Source organism: Neltuma alba, unplaced genomic scaffold, assembly GCF_004799145.2.
Source record: "Neltuma alba isolate B1F8T4 unplaced genomic scaffold, ASM479914v2 tig00004928_pilon, whole genome shotgun sequence".
Taxonomy (NCBI): domain Eukaryota; kingdom Viridiplantae; phylum Streptophyta; class Magnoliopsida; order Fabales; family Fabaceae; genus Neltuma; species Neltuma alba.
In genome coordinates this window covers 55,651-74,932 of record NW_021633912.1, presented here as the reverse complement: position 1 = coordinate 74,932, position 19,282 = coordinate 55,651, and the positions used below count along the sequence as shown (strand labels likewise).

Here is a 19,282-nt window from a genome sequence, read left to right as displayed (position 1 = left end):
TAGCATTTTCTTATCCTAGTGTTTTCAAACTTAAAAAACAGGTTATTTTTGTCTGAAATTTTAAATTAGACTTTTCATTCTTATTCCTGTTAAATATATGCCACTTATCGTTCCACCATAATAAATTTTTACGCATTATATCTCATATTTTTTTACAAATAAAAATATAATTAAAAAATATGTATATATCTTACATGTTTATTATTTTTTCAAACTAAATTTAACTTTTAAAAACACATTGTTTTTATAGTTTTTTTTTTATAATAAGAAAGGGAGGGAGTAGTAAATTACTCAACAAGTGGTTGAGGGTCATCAACAGTTTCTTGTATCCATTCAATGGACGCTGGTGCCATAAAGCATGTATAAAAGTGTTTTTTTTTTTTTTCATTTTTCGCCAAAATGTATAAAAGGTAAATGAATCAACGAGGAATCGATCCACCAGCCGTATAATAATGATTAACGAAGGTAAATGGTTACTGGTCAGGTAATAGGTTCTCGAGGTGACTAGTATTTAAAAAAAAAATTATTCGACTTTTATAATATGATACTAGTAATTCTTTTATTTATGTAGTTTTCAAATAAGCTTGTTAATTTTTTTTTGAATAAATACTGGATACAGAAACCTCAGAAACAAGGCAAAGCAGAAAACTAAAAGGGAAAATTTCGTTCAAGGACCGCAGTACAGAATTAATTTCAAAGAACCCCCAAAACTTTCTGAAATTTCACTGCAGGACCAAGGGGGCAAACTGATATTAATTCCACAAAGAAAATAACCCTATTGCCCCTCATGTGAACAAGTATGGGAGAACCCATTTGCAAGTGAGGTTAGATAATTTACAACATGCATAGATATATTTACAATTAAAATTAGTCCATTTACATATTACCTTCTTCACCTGAAGAATGTGTCTGAGTGAATAAGTGTGGGACAGCTCATTTGCAAGTGGGACTAGACAATTTGCAACATACATATATTTATTTACAACTGGAATTAGTCCATTTACATGTCACTTCCTTTACCTGAAAAAGGTCTCCGTGAGTGAACAAGTGTGGGAGCGCCCATTTGCAAGTGGGATTAGTCAATTTGCAACATACATACATTTATTTACAATTAGAATTAGTCCATTTACATATCACCTCATTCACCTGAAAAAGGTGCCTGTGAGTGAATAAGTGTGAGAGAGCCCATTTGCAAGTGGGATTAGTCAATTTGCAACATACATACCTTTATTTACAACTGAAATTAGTCCATTTACATGTCACCCTGCAATAAGTATTATGAGGGGCAATAGCGTCATTTTCTTTGTGGAATTAATATCAGTTTGCCCCCTTGGTCCTGCAGTGAAGTTTCAGAAAGTTTTGGGGGCTCTTTGAAATTAATTGTCTTCTACGGTCCTACAGTGAAATTTTCCCAAACTAAAATCTACAAAAAGAAAAACATCCTCAAGGTAAAGTCTAACCAACACTCCCCTCCCACCCCCTATTGGATAAATAAGTGGAGGATGATCATGAATGTGCAAGTTTTGTTAAATGATGGGCTGTAAACATGTTGGAAGACTATTTGCCAATCCTTGTGCAAACGAAGCGTGGTGTCCTTACTCCTCAATGATGTCCTTGAAAGGAGTAGCTCATCACATCCTCGAGTTCTGGGAAAAAAACAAAAGGTAGAGATAAATTGTTGTTTTTACATGACAAATATATTGACGAAAACAAAACATGTATTTTTAACTTGCACTGGTCAAAAGAGATACATGCCGTAATTATAAAATGGAATTAGTTGTTATCCATATTTTAGAATATGTTGCTTAAATTTTAAATTATATGGTTCAAAAATTGTAAAATTCTGTGTGTTATTGTTTAAATTTTAATTTATGTGAAATAAAAATTTTAAAATAAAAAATAGCTTTTAACTAATTAAAATTAATCCAATTTGATAATGAGTTGACTTATAATCCATAATGTTGAAAGTTATAAAAATCCAATTTACCTAAATTTTTTACATAAATAAAATATTCTAAAAAAAATTATGTGGGAAGAAAACAAGTAGATAACGTACGTGAGTTATACAACATGAAGTAAATAAATTTTAAAATAAAAAAATTAACAACAGAATTAAAATAAAGTAAAACATGAGTTTTAGATTTTTTATTTGTGTAAATACAAGAATTTATGGAATACAATAAATTGTCTATATTTGAGCATAATTAGGGCTATCAAATTCTAAAATAAAATAAGTGACTGCTCACACAAACAAATTGTCATGTATCTTTCACCTTTTAAAATCTACAAAATGCACAAAATTTTTTTAAAAAAAGTAATTATACTTACTTTTAATTAAATGTACAATATTATTTTACACTTTTTAAACATTATTTTTATAAGTTCATTATTTATTAAATTTTTCTTTTTATAAACGAGAAAATTAATTCTTAAGTTCTTATATTTTCATCTAATTTTTAACCAAGTTTTTTCAGTTTTTTAGAGAGATTCCACATAAAAAAATTTAAAATTACTAAATCCTCAATAAAAAATTCCTACAATTTTTTTATTTGAATAATTTAAAGACAGTAATAAAGTTTTGAAATTATTTTAAAATATTTATATTTATCATTTTTGAACTAATTTGTCTTACTCATAAGTTGATATATAATCTAATAATATACATAATTATTTTAAAAACATTATATATTATATAATAAATATTATAATTAAATAATTTAGTAATTTTTTTAATCTCTTTAAATTTAATAATAGTCAACAAAAGAGCTATAATTGCAAAATCTTGTCCGGTAATCCAGAGGAGGGTCGGGGATAAAAGAGAGCCTCTAGTTCTAATGTTGGAACTTGGAAGCAAACGTAATCCGATTACGAGATATCTCTGGCTCTGTGGTAGGCAGCGGAATGAACAGAAATGGCTGCCACTCTTTCTTCCTGTGTCGCCGCCCTCTGCCACCCCTCCAACTCCAAGAACTGTAGGGCTCCCTTTTTCCTCCCTCACAATCATAACCACTCCTTTTTATTGCGAGGTTTCGCCTCTCTACTTTCTTCCACACACGCATGCAATAAATAAATAGAACACTTGCCTGAACTTTAGAGAACGATTTCCTTGCAGTTGCGAATGATGCCGATAAGATTGTTGATGGGATCGACTTCGGTGAACTATGCAATGACTTTGAGTGCATCAGCAGCCCCTTGGTAGAATCCACAGCAAGACAACTTGCTCGCGATATACTTGAGCTTCGGGATGATAACAGAGCTTTTGCAACCTTGGCTATTTCCGTCAAATACAGGGTACTCTGTTTATTTCCATTCTCTTCAATTCATTCATGCATCCCATAATTGTGGTCGCTGAGATTCTTCCTAGTCTACAGGATCCCTTGAGGAGCTTTATCGGTCGCGACAAGTACAAAAGACCGCTGTGGGCTAGGGATGCCCTGAACAATCCCTCTGTGGTTAGTCTAGTGTTCTTGCTCGAGTCATCCAGCTACCTTTGACTTCGAATAAGTTTTAGTTTTTCTTCTTTTTTAATTTTATTTTGGTTTCAGAGTGTGCAGGAAATGGTGATGCTGTCGATCAGTGTGCTCTCTATCAAGTGGACAATTAGAGGGAAGCCTAAAGCTTTAATCGGCGGAATAGCGGGGGATCTGATCCTCCGAGTTACTTCCCGCTTTACTCTCAACCAAATTAGTGGTCAGGTCATTGAGCATGAAGAATCCTGGGATTTATCTAACTCGTCCGCTGTTGCCCGGGCATTTTTCTGGACATCCCGCGCACTTTTGGCTGCTCGAGAGTCTGGAAAAGATTTGGTTGATATTGCCAAAGATGTAAGTGGCCGTCTTCCAACAAAGAAAGACAACTCGGAGACTGATCCCAATACATCACCTGATCCAACTAAGGTGACTTTTTCTACATCAACCAACTAAATCACTCATTTTTTGAAGCTCATTGTCTACGTTTTAACCTGACGCAACCAGAAATGTTTTTCAGTTCTTCCAGAGGGACGACAGCTTTGAGCGAGACGCATACCAGCTCGCACTATTTCTGGCAGTTCTTTATATTCTTGTTCAATTTCTGAGGACAGCTTTGTGAAGTCTGCCTTGTCAAGTCTACTCTATTCCACAAATTATCACAATATTATATATTGCAGGCCCACATTCCTGAGATTTACAGTTGCCAAATCTATGTCACCCAAGACAGATACACCCAATTAAACAAGTGCAACGGCCGAACCAGCAGGGTAAAGAATGAAAACGCTTAAATGTTCTTGGGATTCTACTTACAATACAGTCAGACCAAATGAATGCCATCCCTTCAAATTAAAAACTAGTTAAATAAATTTAGCATGGTCATTAGTAATACAAAGAACGTCAATATTCTTCCGATTGACAGGGTGGAAATTGAAGATATATTGTGTGCGCCGACTGTATACACTGCTCCAGTTGTTTCGTCCTTCACTTTAATGCTAGAAGAGCCTAAGTAACAATAACAAAAGGCTAAAAAGTTTTAAAAAAAGAGGTCATTTTAGCAGACGCAAACCCTAAAAACAATAGTTGTTTCGGACGAGAGTCATGATAGCTACAGCAAATGCAGAAAATGATTGGCAAAGCTCACCTAAATAGGCTGACCCTAATTAATCTTATCTTGTCCATTTTATTTCACAATTTGTGAGAAATTTAAGATACTCCTGATATATTTGTACTTGCAACCTCGCATACTTGATCTTTCCCTTATAATTTGATCATGTTGGTCTATCCTGTCTAGTTGATATGCTGATATATCTGTTATTAGTTTGAGGAACAACGATCAAATTACAACAAAGATCTAACTCAAGCTAAAAATTCTGGTATCATCGACAAGCCAAAAGGGAACTGTTCAGAGAAATCTCCTAAGGTGGCAGAAAATAAATTACTCCTCCAGTCCTAATCATTTTGTACTGTAATTTACACTATACAATAGGTCTTATATTTAGGACCGGGAGAGTATAATACTTGTGCGCATAAATTAACTACTAATACTAATGAACTTATATATAAAATCTGAAATGCCGCCAACAAAATTATTGATAATATTAAATTCACTAGCATGGCATGAGCTGCGAAGGATATTGATCTCAATAAAGAGAACTAAAAGAAAGATCTAGGTTGATCTAAACTTAAATGAATAAGGGATATTCATAGGCTACCCTACGCTAAGGATCTGCTTAAACTTAACAAATGATTTTAAGTTAAACGTGAGAGATTTGATCGTTTAAAAATATCCGCTTTCAGAAAAACTGATTACCACCTGATTAACTTTTTTTTTATAAAAAAAATCACTTTATTAAAAAGTGCTTCTTCTTCTTCTTTTTTAAATTTCCTTTATTGTTGAAAGACCGTATGAGTAGAGCTAAGGAACCATAACTCTTTTGAACAATTTGAAAATTACATTTTTATCTAAGCTTAAACAAACAAGGCCCAAATCAGAACATAATAAAGGAAACTGAAAATTTGCTTGAAGATCATTTAATTTGTTACTCACAATTGAATTCCGTCCATCCAATGGCCATATTTTCAAGATCATATACGACGAGTCTATTTGAAAGAACCAAATCTGTAATCAGAAACAATGCAAGAAGAAAAAAATTAACACCCAAACCACGTCACACTCTTCCGCAACTTACAAATCACTAGGTAAAATTTGTTCGTGACATTTAATTCTACACTGTACCTCCAAGAAGAGTCATATCCTTTCCGTCCTTAGTTTGTGCCACACTCCTCTGCCACCCAAAACACCATACATTGTCCTGCGGCACAATTAAGGACAGAATCAAATCAAAGGACATTAGTAAAATCAGAGGCAAACTACCCTCCCCTCTCAGGAGTTATGTCTTGGTTATGCTGTCTTCCTCTCTACCATGAGCATATAAACAATCTCTCCTTAAAGCATCCATTTGACCAACGACCAACATAAACTCCAGGATAAAATTTATTTCATTTATACGGAATTAAAATTTAAAAAATTATGTTATTTGGTGTTCCCATGGTATCGTGGAACTTAAATATTATAAATTATCTTTTAATTGGATTAAATTCTTAAAAGAAGTTATTTTTAAAATATTTTTTCTTTAAAAACGTATTTAATATCATGAAATTTTAAACTCTCTCACGTTTAGAAAAGTCATTATTTTATATTGACCAAAGTCATATTTAATGCCTGTGACACCTATAAGAAGTGGATATTGTGATATTTTCATCAAAATGAGGGTAATTGTTGCTTATTTTATTTATTTATTTATTTACTTTATTTTAGTGGATCTATGGGTGTATACTTGCAATAGATATAATAATCATTTAATTAAACATCAATTAGAGAGGAAAAGTGTTTCACCTTTAAACAATATATTAACACATGATCAACTATTAACTAAATGCAAAAAATGTATCTATGCTCCCTTGCATAACCAGGCCAGATCACGGAGAAATAGACAATGAATGATAAGGTTCCCACTTACATTTTCACCCCACAAAAAAAAAGGGCACAAAAACAAAAGAAAAAAGTTCCCACTTACATGAATCTGGAAGAGGTAGTCATGTGGATAAACTGTCAGAGAAACAGATCCCTCAAAATGAAACTTGACGATTGGAAATCCATCATCAACACTACAGGAGTACGATGAACAAGTAAAGGTCTGGAATCTGGATAGCAATTTTGCCTCCTCCAACTAGTTAGCAAGGGAAAAGCTTATACTATTGCAATGTTACCAGCATATCATTCAAATAACAATCCATGCACAGCTACAATTTTTTTTAAAAGAAAGCCATCTTAGAAATGATTTTTCATCATTTTTTCCTGTATATGTGGCAACAAGAAAATCGGATAATTCTCAGAATGTAACCATATACAACAAGCTCAATAGTTACTTCCCAAAGAAAGAAAACATGGTAAAGTAATTGAGAAGCTCAAAATGGAAATGATAGGCCCCAAGAAGTGAGATCGCAGAATAAATTTTCAAGAACCTGCTTGCAAATTCCAATTTTTCTGTTAACAGAAATCACATAAGATCAGGTGTCTCAAATAATCTCAGACTTCACTTCAACAAGAACCTAATTAATGAAATCCAGGCCAACAAATTGCTCTATGACACAGCTCAATTCATGTCAACGTCAATAGCTTAAGACTTAAGAACAGCCTCTGTTGTTTTGGCTGAATGTGACTGACTTGGCTCATCCACTTATGTAACTTCACTAGTACCATGAATCATATCATTGAAAACCATGATATGTGAGCAAGTGTTATTCCAATGGCAACCTGGCAACATCAAAGTGACATGGAGAAAGAGAGAAAAGCAAGGCCCATGCTAAATTCATATACGACAGAAAAAGAATAGGGGCCAGGAGAGTAGTGAGCAACTGAGCATGAGGACGCAGAAGGAGGGGCAGAAATGGAAATTCCAAGTAAAAATTAACTGTTGCATGTGAGTTGCGAGGTGGGGTGTGGAGAGAGGAAAATTGAGAGGAGAGTCTTTTGTGGTGATCAGTGCCTACGAAGTTTGGGAAGAATTTTGAAAATTTGGGACCATATTTTTTTTTTCTTTCCATATTTTGCTTTACACTCTGTACTGATATCTGGTCATTCCTTCCATCTAGCAGTAGCTCAACATATGCTAGCAAAATCTGAGCTTCGAAAGTTCCACCACACACACAACGGACCAAAGGACCAAGAGAATGAAGCACAGTCTATCAAATAAGTCATGCCATGTCCTTTGTCTCAATGAAACCAACAATGATCAGGGACAAAGAGAGGAAGAGACACTACACCTTAATATCCATAAATAGTAACTAAAATTATTCAGTAATAGATGGAAAATATAATAATGTCCCATCTACCCGTATGAAGCAAAAGGATGTCGCAAGGATTAGTATCATACTTTCCAGTATACTGAAAACAAGTGAACTGATCCTCGACCAGATGTAATTTCAGCCCAGGCTGCTGAGCCATAACCTAATATTAAGAACAATCATGAGCATCAAAGCAAAATGATTGATTCAATTCAAGTTTGAAAGGTGCACTTACCTTGGTCATTAATTGATCATAAACTGTATCAGGAAGATAAGCCAAAGTTGTGCCACTATCTATTACTGTTCCCCTCCCATTTCCAGAATCAAATATATCTGTGGGAAGCTGTAAAACTTCCCTATCAACCTCAATATCCTTCAAATTCACATTGTAGTGTGCCCTAAAATAGTTGATACAATTGTCACCCAAAAAATAAAACAAAAGAGTTGATACACTACAGTCATTACATCATTCTGAATCCAACACCTGAACTCAACATGTACATTCCAATAGAGTAAAATGAAGAAAATGTGTAATATGCTACATATCTTAAAAAGAAAAATAGAGATAAAATTTCATTGCAGTTGCATGACTCCTGAGTTTATATGTGCATTCATTTTCCTTGAGGCCTTGGGTATGGATAGAATCTCAGGCTTTTTTTTTTTTTAATTTTAATTTGGGGTTTTTTTTTGGGGGGGGGGGTGGTGTGTTGTGCGGTGCGGCAAGACACATGCCAGGGAAGGCAAAATGGACTAGGGATACTCTTGAGGCATCATATATTTGGAAGAAGAGAGGTCCAGCCCAACAAGTAGAAGAATCAACTAGGGCAGGGGAAGGAAAGCAAGGGCTTATGACGCTAACAACCTGTCAGTGGTATATACGGGAGGTTATGTGAGACAAAAGGGAGGTGCAACAGATGACAGCAAGGGTGTGGTATTGTGAGGGAGAGTACCCATTAGGGAAATGAAAGGAAAGGGAGGGGAGAGAAAATTTAATGAGTTCGATTTAAAAAATTGAAAAAGTGGGGTTTTAAAATTTTAATAAAGAGAAGAAGTAATATAAAAGAGTAATAAAAATTTAATAAAGAGAAGAAGTAATATAAAAGAGTAATAAAAATTAATTAAAAACTTTTAACCCCACTTCTCCAATTTTTTGAATAGAGCTTATTAAAATTTTTCCTCTCCTTTCCTCCCCTTCATCTCCCTCATACCAAACAGTACCTAGGTCATGGTGGAGGGAGGTTTCTTATTTCCATAATTTTCTTTCAGCTTGAGTGTTTTCTTGCTGTTTTTGTACTTAGTCTGTGAGTCTGATTTTGGATTTAATATGATTCTAGTGTTGAACTTTCATCGGTTGATATAGGTATCAGAGCCGCTATAGTATTGGATATGGTCAATAATCAGATGGAGGGCAGGCTCAATAATTCTAAGCATTCGATCAAAGAGATTCAAAGGAAGCAAGAAGAACACTCTGATGGGGTTATAGCAGTCAAACTGATGTAAAATGGGAAGAGGGAAAAAGAAGGAAAGAGATAAAAAAGAGTAGAGAAGGGGAAATAGAGAACGGAGAAGAGGAAACAAGCCGAGAAAAAACGATAACTACAATATCATTCAATAATCAAGTTTGCTGTCTAATAAGAAACCTAAAATAATAATAAAAATGAAAATAACAACAACAACAACTAATCCTAATCATAAAATAATAAAACACTGACAATCTAAATAAATCCTAAAAATCTAACTAATCTAAATATCCTAGATAATTCAAATATTCTAGAAGTATAATAAAATCATAATTATTTCTTTTCATATCTCATCATTTCCCCCTCGCTTGAAGAACTCAGCTCCAGACGAGTTAAAAGTGATGCGCAAAGCTAGGGAGATAGGGGTGGGATAAGATTTCGACATGATGCTTCAATCTGGAAATCCCTTCCAACAGGTGAGGTGCCAGAAAAGGAAACCATGGCATGAGTGAGTAGTTAGACCTTGGAGAGCATTTGGAAAACCTCTCCAATAGACAAAATACTGTTGAAAAAATTCATTTAGCAACAGGGTAACCTTAGGAGGTGCAACTTTCAGATAAGGTGGCATTTTACAATGATGAAAGTGATTCTTGCTGGCCACAATCTGAGAAGAAACCACGTTGTTTGCCAGTTGGACAATTGGACCATCCCTTGCAGAATTATTGTCGCTAATGATAACAAGATTAGAGGCCTCACTTACTTCAGTCATAAACGGGTCCAATGGTGCATGTCGAGTAATGAACTCCAGATGAGTTGAAGGTGCCACTTCAATTAGATTGACAATATTTTGTTTTCGCGTCTAATGAAGGAGCTTTGACCTTTATTGGCTTGGTTATTTGGAGAGCCTCTTCCATTTGATTTTCTGACTTATTGATTCCCTCATCAACTCTCTTTTCAAACTTATCGAACGCATCATCACATGCTTGCTTCCAGCAATCAAGTTTTGATTCAAATTGTTCTATTTGCACGTTGCAATCAAGTTATCGTTGCACGACATGCTCATAACAGTAATGATATTTAGGATCAACATAGTAGTGAGCAATGTAATCATCACAATCAGCATGTTCATAACGAACCCGGTTGGCATACCAATAACAGTGAGTAGCATATATGGTATAGTCATGATCAGCATCCCTATATAGAGTGTCATATACATCGTGATGCTTCCTATAAGGGCATTCTCTAGAACTCATACTTAGAACTAAGTAGCATGACAATCTTTTTCTTGCTCTCCCTCTTTTTTTTTAATTTCCTTTTCCTCCTTTCCCCCCCTTAAAATTCTAAAGAAATTAAATATTTTAGATAAATATCAATAAAAGAAGCTGAAAATCTTAAAAATTCACCTCAACGGTGCTCTTATGATTCTCCTTGGTTTTTGGAAAGGCTAACTTGGAAAACGGTGAAATCTGGGTTGAAAGTGTAATTTTTGCAAAAGTTTATCTAAAAATCTGGGTCCAAAAGTGTAATTTTAGCAAAAACACTTCTGGTGCAAATAGTGGCGAAGGCATGTGGATTCATGTGTTGGAACTTCCAACGGCGTGTGGAGGCGCTTGCATTGGTCAATGGCAGAGATATTGGTGTGGTTGAGCCGAGTTCCTCGATACGCACACATTACTGATGGTCTCGTTATGATCAAATGTAGGAAGAGTGGTGATCAGTGGTAGACAGTGGCGGCAACGTGAAAATCTAACACAGCAAAGGATGGGCGGTGCGTGATGCAAGTTTCGATGGTCTTTGGTTGCGAAAATGTAGGGTTTGTTTACACTAGTGAATCTGATGGCGATGGCGGTGTGGTGAGATGATGACAAAGAAAGGCTAGACGGAGGTTGATGACAGCAGTTATAAAGGAGTTTGAAGGGAGGATGTGTTTGGTAGTTCAGGAAAAAGAATTTAGGCACAGGAAAGGAGATTGCAATCTAACTCTGATACCAAATTGATGTAAAACGGGAAGAGGGAAGAAGGAAAAAGATCAAAAAGAACAGAGAAGGAGAAATAGAGAATAGAAAAGAGAAAACAAGACGAGAGAAAACAATAACTGCAATATCATTCAATAATCAAGTCTGCCGTCTATTGAGGAACCTAGAATTACTTATACTAAAATAAAAATAAAACTGAAAATAATAACAACAACAACTGATCATAATAATAAAATAATAAAATACTGAAAAATCTAAATAAATCCTAAAAATCTAACTAATCTAAATATTCTAGATAATTTAAATATTCTAGAAATATAATAAAATCATAATTATTTCTTTTCATATCCCATCACAAACTTTCACACATTGAACTCAAGAGCAATTGGGCAATTTTTGAGCTACCTTCAATGTTGTTAAGCAGGATCAAGCACCTAAGACAGAGCTTCAAATCACACCAACAGGGCCAGACAAGTTGACACAAGCAGGTGAAAATGAGGAGAATGGGAAAAACAACACCAAGCAAAATGATGCTAGGAAGTTTCCAAGACTTGAGCTCCATTTATTTTTTGGGAGAGGGTCTTGTAAGCTAGCTGTTCAAGGTGGCAAAATTTTCAATTAATAGGGTCACCACGAAAGAGTGAAGTTCTTATGCTATAGAGGAGAGGAAGTCCGGCTCCAAGATAGCAAAAAGTGGAGGAGGAGGAAATTGTATGAAACCACAGCTCAAACTTTTCAAGATCCTTGTATTGATTATCCTAAATGACTAGAGTATTTCACTAACGACAAAACAACTAGTACTAAAAGTGCAGAAGAAACCAAGGGCACCACAAGTAAGATTACCATCCCAAAACCTACTCCAGCTAGCAGCAGTGGTAGTAACACCACTAGAAAGAGGTTGTCTAAGGCTAAAATCAATAAGAGGAGGAGCAGGAAATGAGGGGAAAAGATGGAGCTGGAAATGGAGTTATTCAAGACCAATTCCCTCCTTCTCACCTTGACAACCTGTAGGGCAAGACATGCGTTAGGAGAGGCAAAATGTGCTCTAAGGGAGGAGATAATCTTAAGAGATATGTTAGGAAGAAGAGAGGTCCAGCCCAACAAGTGGATGAACCAGACAAGGAAGGGGGTTAAGAAAGCAAGGTCTAGGGAGGTTAACTGTAACATCCCAATTTTATTCCTAGAATTTAAGTAACATTAGGATGAAATAATTACATGGTAAGTGTTATAATATATTATTTTGAAAAAAATACTTTAAATACTTCTATCTAATCCCGGCTAACTATATTAATTTTCTCTTTAGAAAATTTAATTCCATTTTGAGCAAATACTTCTTACTCAAATAACTACATGGGACATTCCAATTACCATGGAATAATCTCATCCTAAAATTACTTAAACCCTAGGAACAAAATTGGGATGTTACACTAAAAACCTAGTCAATAGTGAAACTGAGAGGAGGGTACATGAGGCAAAAGGGAGGCATCAAAGAGAACAACCGAAGTGTTTAACAAAACACACACACACACACACACAACTGTTGTCTGTTAGAGAGAGTGCCTAGTCTCTTGAACACCGAGTCTAGTTGAAGGAGGCTTCTTCCTTTCATTATTTTCTTTTTCCACTTTAAGTGTTTTCTTGTTGTTACCATGCTTAGCTTGTGGGAGCGTGATTTCATTGATAACAGCATCCTTTATTGCTAGTGTATGAGTTCCCCCCCCCCCACCCAAATCACAGTATCGTCTCCCTCCATAGAAGATGAGAGTATTTTGCATTTAATATAATACCAGAGTTGGCTCATCATCAAGTATATAATGAATAATCAATCTATCAATAGCATTTGGTAGTAGCAGAGTTCATAAACTTCTTCAGGAAAATAATGTGTACAAAACCTAAAACGTAGATGTTCTTAATGTTAAACAATGTCCAAACGCGAAACAATGGTAGAATGAACCTAAATTTCATAATCATCAAATAGATAGCGTCGTTTTGCTGCAAGTTACTGATACCAATTAATGACAACTTATTGATCAAACGTACAAGAAATATCATGGCAATGGAAACAAAAAAAGCCAACATACTACACATACTGTCCAGAAACCAAAGGTGTTGTGTTGACTTTTGGCTCCACCACTTCCCCTAGGGCAAAGATTCCACCTCCATGAACATTATCAAGGCAGTGTGAAAATATTTTTTTCACCTTCCCAGATGCAGCAAGCTGTGAAAGCACAGACGAATTAGCTTGACCAAAACCAAGTATTCCATCAAGAGCTTCATTAGCTGACCCTAATGCCCCAGATTGTTTAGCACCGCACCTATCAAGAAAACAAAACTTCAGAAGTCAGAACAAATCAAGAAAAGCATTCAAATATAATAGTGACCTTTTCTTATATTTGTTTATCCATTTACAAAGCTAAGTATGTCGTGACATTAAAAAAATAAACAGATAGCTCCTACCTCGTACAATAGGAACAGCCATGACGAAAACATAGTATATGAGGGTTACGGTCAACTAAAGGGGATGAAAAACTGTATAGGAAGATCTTATGCATTTTTGTTTTTCTCACCACAATATCTTTTGCATGTGAAATTGAGGATGGAACGGTTTTTGAGCAGAGGGCTGGCAGATTTCAGTTAGAGAAATCTCTAGGAGGATGTGAGGGAGTTTGAAATTGGCATCAACAAAATTAGAAAGGTATGTAAAGGTGCAAGTACACTTTGTACTTTGACAAAACATACTAAGTATGAAAAATCCGAGGATTGAATTTTTCATAGCTTGACTTGGGGTTCCTGTCATTGGCCTCAGTTATTTAGAAACGAATGACATTGGACAAGACATAGTTTAAGATTAAGAACACGTGGCAGATGTCAACATTGTATGACTATAAAGGAAAATACTTCTCTGGTTCTCACCCAAAAATCACCGTGCTATTTCCTGGAGAACTATGAAGGTTACCATTGACCTGGTTGAATGTAAGATAATCCTTCACAAAGTACCCAGTTGTGGAGCTTCCATCTCCATAAGTTACACTATATGGGCAGGGCACATCAGACTTGCAACCCGCAATTGGACCATCATATGTGTCAGAGCAAAAATCTTCCGCGCAAGAAACAAGATCTGCAGTTTTGGAGCCCTTTGGGTCGTATAGTGTCAACTCTATCTGCAATACAGCAATACCACTTTGAAAAGGGTCCAACATAACTTGAAATGTATATGATACCAAGAAAGTCTGTCTGAAGTCTGAAAAAGCATGCATGAAATGTCATACAACCACAATGCTTTCATTCACCGGAAAAAAGAAAAAGAAAAAGGAAAGAGTAAAATGTAGATACATACTCCAAGATCACTTTTCCTTGGACATCTCATGCAGTCAACACAATTAACCCATAGGATGTCACTTCCAGTATCAACTTGCACATAGTAGTCTTTTGGAGGAGACCCGAGCCCAAGTTTCGTATAATACAGCCTATAATCAATAAGCATCCACATCAAGATGACAATAGTTTTCCACAGAGATTAAATCACCAAATTACTTCAGAAACCCCCCCCCCCCAACAACACAAACAATAATAATAATAATAAAATAAAACAAAGATAGCTGCAATGAGCGTATGAGGCCCACCCATCTTAGCCAAAATCTTATCTGAGATCAAAAACAGACACAAGAATAAGACCCCATGTATGCGAAATCAAGGATGAGTCTCCAAGTACTTAATCGAAGTAAAAATAGAACTTTGCAGCCAATTAAATCAAACAGATAGGAAAATGGGGGGGAAAAAAGAACCAGCTCAGATATGACCCTTGGGCATAAAAAAGGAATAAAGAGTAGAATCGATCGAGAAATAAACCCTGTTTCAGAAGGTTGTCCATTGCCGCCAAGGTTCAGATCCACAGCCGAAAGATATCTACCTCGACGACGAACATCATGAGCTTTCATAGCACTCAAAATATTTTCCCGGTCTTTGAATTTGTGGCGGACAGGAAACACCAAATTGCCGTGGGCAAACCAGCAAAATTCAAAAACGAATATACCAACTACCAGTGATCCTCTAAGATCCATTTTCATGAGCAATAAATCTTGGCCCAAGTAGCTTCAATAGAAAGCAATTGAAAAATAAAAGAATAAAAACAGATCGAATAAATTCAACGGAATTCAAATTCTATTCGAATGTTTATTCCATTATTTTTCATATTTGTCACTGAAATCCATTGCCTGCACGGTTGAAATATAGGTGGTGAAGTGGGCAATGGCAATGAGCAATCTAGTATGGCAGCAAACAACGAACAAAAAATTTGGAAGCAAGTCAGCAATAGATACTTAGAGAGAGAAGGGGGGAGGGAGCGAGAGTATTTCGCGATTCCAACGGCAAACGCGTCAAAATAAGCAGCAAAATCGTAAACAACGTTCAAGGTCTTTTTCAATTCCTTTGTCTCGTGTTTTGGTGCTTTTCTTGTGAGAGTTTCTTCTCTTTCTCTCTCCTTCTCCCCCAAAAACACGCTGCAAATTATATGTGCAAGTGGCAATTGACCTTCGCCAGCGAATTTACTTTCGTCCTTGTTCATTCCAAATCCTATTGTCTCCCCAAAATTACAAAGCGGACTAATCGACTCATTCTTAGGCCATACCAACTTGCTCATTTTCAAAACGCACCGCTTGGATTAGTGGGAAGATCTCAACCGTTAAGGGTCAGTTTGGATCAGCGATTGGAAAAGTAGCTTATTGAAAAAGTAGCTTATGAAGAAGTGAAGTTGGGTAAAAGCTAAATTAGATAAGCTGAATTGTGTTTGAATTGGAGTTCAGAAAAGCTAGTTTGCAAAAGTGAGATTAGTAAAAGATTGTTTGGATTATGGTTGAGTAAAAGTAAGTTTAGTTGTAAAATGACCAAAATGGGTATGAGTTTTAATAAATAATGAAATATGATTAAAAAATAATTTCACATAATATAATGAAATTAAAATAATTTAATGTGAAAAAGTTAAATTTAATGAGTGAATTAAATTTTAAAACTTTAGAGAAATTATATAAAATATTCCTCTGGTCCTAAATATAAAACTTTTTTATAGTGTAATTACACTACAAAAAAGATCTTATATTTAGGATAGGACTTATACTATAAAAAAAGTTTTATATTTAGGATCAGAGGAGTAATCTAAATATAAAGTGAAACATTAAAAAAATATAAAAGTGAAAAAAAATGACGGAGGATGTGGGAGAGGTGTGAGAGTCAGATGTGAAAAAAAAACTCAGGAAATGTGTTAATATAGCTGAAGTCAGAGGGGAAAAAAAAAAGCTCTGACACGTGCAACAGTGAAAAAGCAGAATAAGCTCCAAAATAAGCTACAAAATGCAGCTTCTCCCCCAACGCTGGCTTAACAGCTTAAAACATATAAGCTCCTTTTGAAGTTAAGCCCAACCAAACGGATGACTACCTTGCAATCGGACTTGTAGCAAAAATAAGCTACTTTTCACTCCAAGTAAGCCCAACCAAACAGGCTCTAAATCTGCAAAATGTAAGACAATGAGAAGCTGACAGGTAGATAGCTGGGTCTTTCATTTATGGAAATTTTCACGCGACCCAGGCCGTAAAAGAAACAAACGAGAAATCAGAGCTTGACTCTGAGAAGTCCAATCCACCTATTCACAATCACAGACACCTTCAATATAATTAACGAAGTTTCCTCCTGCAAAGAGAAAGTAGGTGCTACAAAGATATAGTGATGATAGCCCCTTAAGGAAGACGAGGAAAACAGAACGAGTGGGATGCTTCGATTAATAGAAGTGGTAGGTGAAAAAAAAAAAACATATAGAACTTTATGGGGCATTTTTTGCTGTTATAAGAAAAAGATTGGTTTTTGAAAAAGATATGTTATTTGATTGTGATGGGAACTTCATAATGGATGATGAATTAAAACCAAAAATAGGAAGGGGATTTGGAAGCCCAAAAGAAGCATGGATGTTCTAGAATGATTATGCTAGAAAGACTCGTTTCGAACTAGAAAGTATAATGGTACAAAAAACAAAAAAAAATTTGTGGAACCGTTACAGATAGATATATCAATATGTATGCTGCAAGGAGGGTCTTAAAAAAAAAAAAAGACAGAGAGACATTCTTCTAGGCATCAAGCTAAAACAAGGACTAACTGTAAAGCAAGAATAGCAGTATCTCATGTTGATCAGAAGTTCAAAATCACTAGATTTAATGAAAAACACAATTACCCTCTCCACACTCAAGATTCATTACACTTGTTGGCATCCCAAAGAAATTTATTAGAAGTTGATGCCCATGAAATAGACTTTACAAGAAAGTCCGGACTCCAACAAAAGGCTACATTTTATAAATTTAACGGTTGAGATCTTCCTACTAATCCAAGTGGTGCTTTTTAAGGATGAGCACCAGCTGCTTATAGATGCGCTGAGCATGGCATGTGAACTCTACGATCTCATCCACCAAATTAAAAATATATAAAACTAAACTCAAATGATGCATTAATGTCAATATAAAACATAAAATTTGACATACAAAACATATATGTGTCATATAACATACTATTTATGGTCTACAAATTAGATTTTATAATTACGACTAGAGGTAGTATTCTTTAACTATCTATTCATTCATAACTGTATATCGCTAGTGTTAACCTTGGAGGTATAAATTAGGTTGTATTTTAATATTGAATATCTCTGTTAAATATTTTTAAATATAAAATTATAAGTTCAAATCTTTTAAAAAAAATAATAGTTATGTGAATTATAAAAAAAAAATATTTTGATGGTTTGATTTCAGGATCACAGGAAACAACAATTTGTTTATATTAGTGGTTTATCCTTATCCCCATGAACGCTCAGCCAAGAGGGCCCAGTTAGTTTGTATATTATGGGTTGGTTAGTTTTATACGCATATATAGAGGCCGGGTCAGTAGAGTCAAAAGATCATTTGCTGGTCGAAAACAAAAAAAAGAGTCAAAAGATCATCCCAGTCACTGTTCCGCACGGCCACAGCCTCCTGATATTTTCCTAAATTGATTAGGAGCTTATTTGAAACAGTGGTAACTTTTTAATCATAAATTATAGAATACGAGAAAAGCACGTGTCAAAATTTTTATCACAACTTATATGAAAGTACTCATAAATATATTTTTTTAAAAGCAGATTTATACGATCCCTAGATGTATTTTTAAGTTCCCCATAATATTATTTTCCTAGAAAAAATAGATTTTCCTGAAAGAAATTAGCACAACTCATTCCTAAAAATATCAAAATACTTCTCTGACAGAGGTAGATAAACGCGATACTTTAGCCAAAAATGAAAAAAAAAGGACTTTTTGGTAAATTGAGTCAATTTCTTTACGTATTTATTTTATATATTGTAAAATTACTTCTAAAACTATGACTTACTTTTTATCTAAACACTCTCTTAAAAACAGTTATAACCTGATGAAGCAATGTCCTTTTCAGCTGCACAATATCCACTCTGAATGCTTCTTTTTTCTTTTTTTTCCCCCAACAATTATCCACTTTGAACGTTCAATGTTTGCTCTTGAAAAAATAAAATAAAATGATATTTCAATTTTCCAAACCTCAAATAACCACCTCAATAAGGGTAATTCTGTTTTAGTCACACGTGCCTTAATAAGAATTTTGAAATTTACTAAAACAATTACATTGCCTCATTTGTGCTTGTTCTGCAGAAATATTTTAAAAAAAGATTATTAATTGCATTATCAAAATGTTTTTAATGCTGTCGTATGACTTGTTAACTACGTCATAGAAGTTAAAAAATTTCCAATTCATTAGGTACTCAGAAATCTCTCAAAATTAAAATACTTCTCAAATCACATGGTGAATGACATTATTAGAGATATTGATATCGTCACAATAGTTGTTAATTGTGTTACTAGAGTTGTACATAACTTGCTCTATGCAAATTATAATAGAATTTGCTTTAATAGGAGACACAAACAGCATAATTAAATATATAGATGATTATTTGGCCTTTATCTGTGTATCACAAATTTTTTGACATG

The 19,282-nt window shown here is 34.8% G+C and overlaps 2 protein-coding genes across 6 annotated transcripts; one reads left to right on the top strand and one right to left on the bottom strand.

Moving 5' to 3' along the window:
• The first annotated feature begins 2,825 nt into the window (after positions 1-2,825).
• LOC114746201 (uncharacterized) lies at positions 2,826-4,137 on the top strand. Of its 4 annotated transcripts, none has more exons than XM_028934406.1 (5): positions 2,826-3,028; positions 3,097-3,291; positions 3,372-3,452; positions 3,555-3,896; positions 3,988-4,137. In XM_028934406.1, the coding sequence occupies exons 1-5, from the start codon at positions 2,912-2,914 to the stop codon at positions 4,087-4,089; spliced, it is 837 nt and encodes a 278-aa protein (XP_028790239.1). In that variant the 5' UTR covers positions 2,826-2,911; the 3' UTR covers positions 4,090-4,137. The 4 variants fall into 4 exon arrangements, with proteins under 4 accessions (XP_028790239.1, XP_028790241.1, XP_028790238.1 ...); XM_028934408.1 differs by having other exon boundaries at positions 2,828-2,972; positions 3,113-3,291; positions 3,546-3,896; XM_028934405.1 differs by having other exon boundaries at positions 2,828-3,028; positions 3,546-3,896.
• Positions 4,138-4,216: 79 nt separating this feature from the next.
• Positions 4,217-15,840, bottom strand: LOC114746199 (aspartic proteinase-like protein 2). Of its 2 annotated transcripts, XM_028934401.1 has the most exons (10): positions 15,103-15,839; positions 14,591-14,720; positions 14,167-14,414; positions 13,344-13,568; positions 8,053-8,215; positions 7,907-7,980; positions 6,548-6,638; positions 5,707-5,782; positions 5,518-5,589; positions 4,217-4,472 (listed from the first exon to the last, which is right to left on the bottom strand). In XM_028934401.1, the coding sequence occupies exons 1-10, from the start codon at positions 15,318-15,320 to the stop codon at positions 4,324-4,326; spliced, it is 1,446 nt and encodes a 481-aa protein (XP_028790234.1). In that variant the 5' UTR covers positions 15,321-15,839; the 3' UTR covers positions 4,217-4,323. The 2 variants fall into 2 exon arrangements, with proteins under 2 accessions (XP_028790234.1, XP_028790235.1); XM_028934402.1 differs by lacking the exons at positions 7,907-7,980; positions 8,053-8,215 and having other exon boundaries at positions 15,103-15,840.
• Between the last annotated feature and the right edge of the window lie 3,442 nt (positions 15,841-19,282).

What these genes read in the sequence shown, in the direction of transcription:
- LOC114746199 (XM_028934401.1), bottom strand. Translation starts at nt 15,320, where the DNA reads ATGAAAATGGATCTTAGAGGATCACTGGTAGTTGGTATATTCGTTTTT. An exon ending in CAAGGAAAAGTGATCTTGGA is followed by an intron (nt 14,415 to 14,590) that starts GTATGTATCTAC and finishes GCTGTATTGCAG; the next exon opens with ATAGAGTTGACACTATACGA. An exon ending in GGATATGACTCTTCTTGGAG is followed by an intron (nt 5,590 to 5,706) that starts GTACAGTGTAGA and finishes TTCTGATTACAG; the next exon opens with ATTTGGTTCTTTCAAATAGA.
- LOC114746201 (XM_028934405.1), top strand. Translation starts at nt 2,912, where the DNA reads ATGGCTGCCACTCTTTCTTCCTGTGTCGCCGCCCTCTGCCACCCCTCC. An exon ending in CTATTTCCGTCAAATACAGG is followed by an intron (nt 3,292 to 3,371) that starts GTACTCTGTTTA and finishes CCTAGTCTACAG; the next exon opens with GATCCCTTGAGGAGCTTTAT. An exon ending in CATCACCTGATCCAACTAAG is followed by an intron (nt 3,897 to 3,987) that starts GTGACTTTTTCT and finishes AATGTTTTTCAG; the next exon opens with TTCTTCCAGAGGGACGACAG.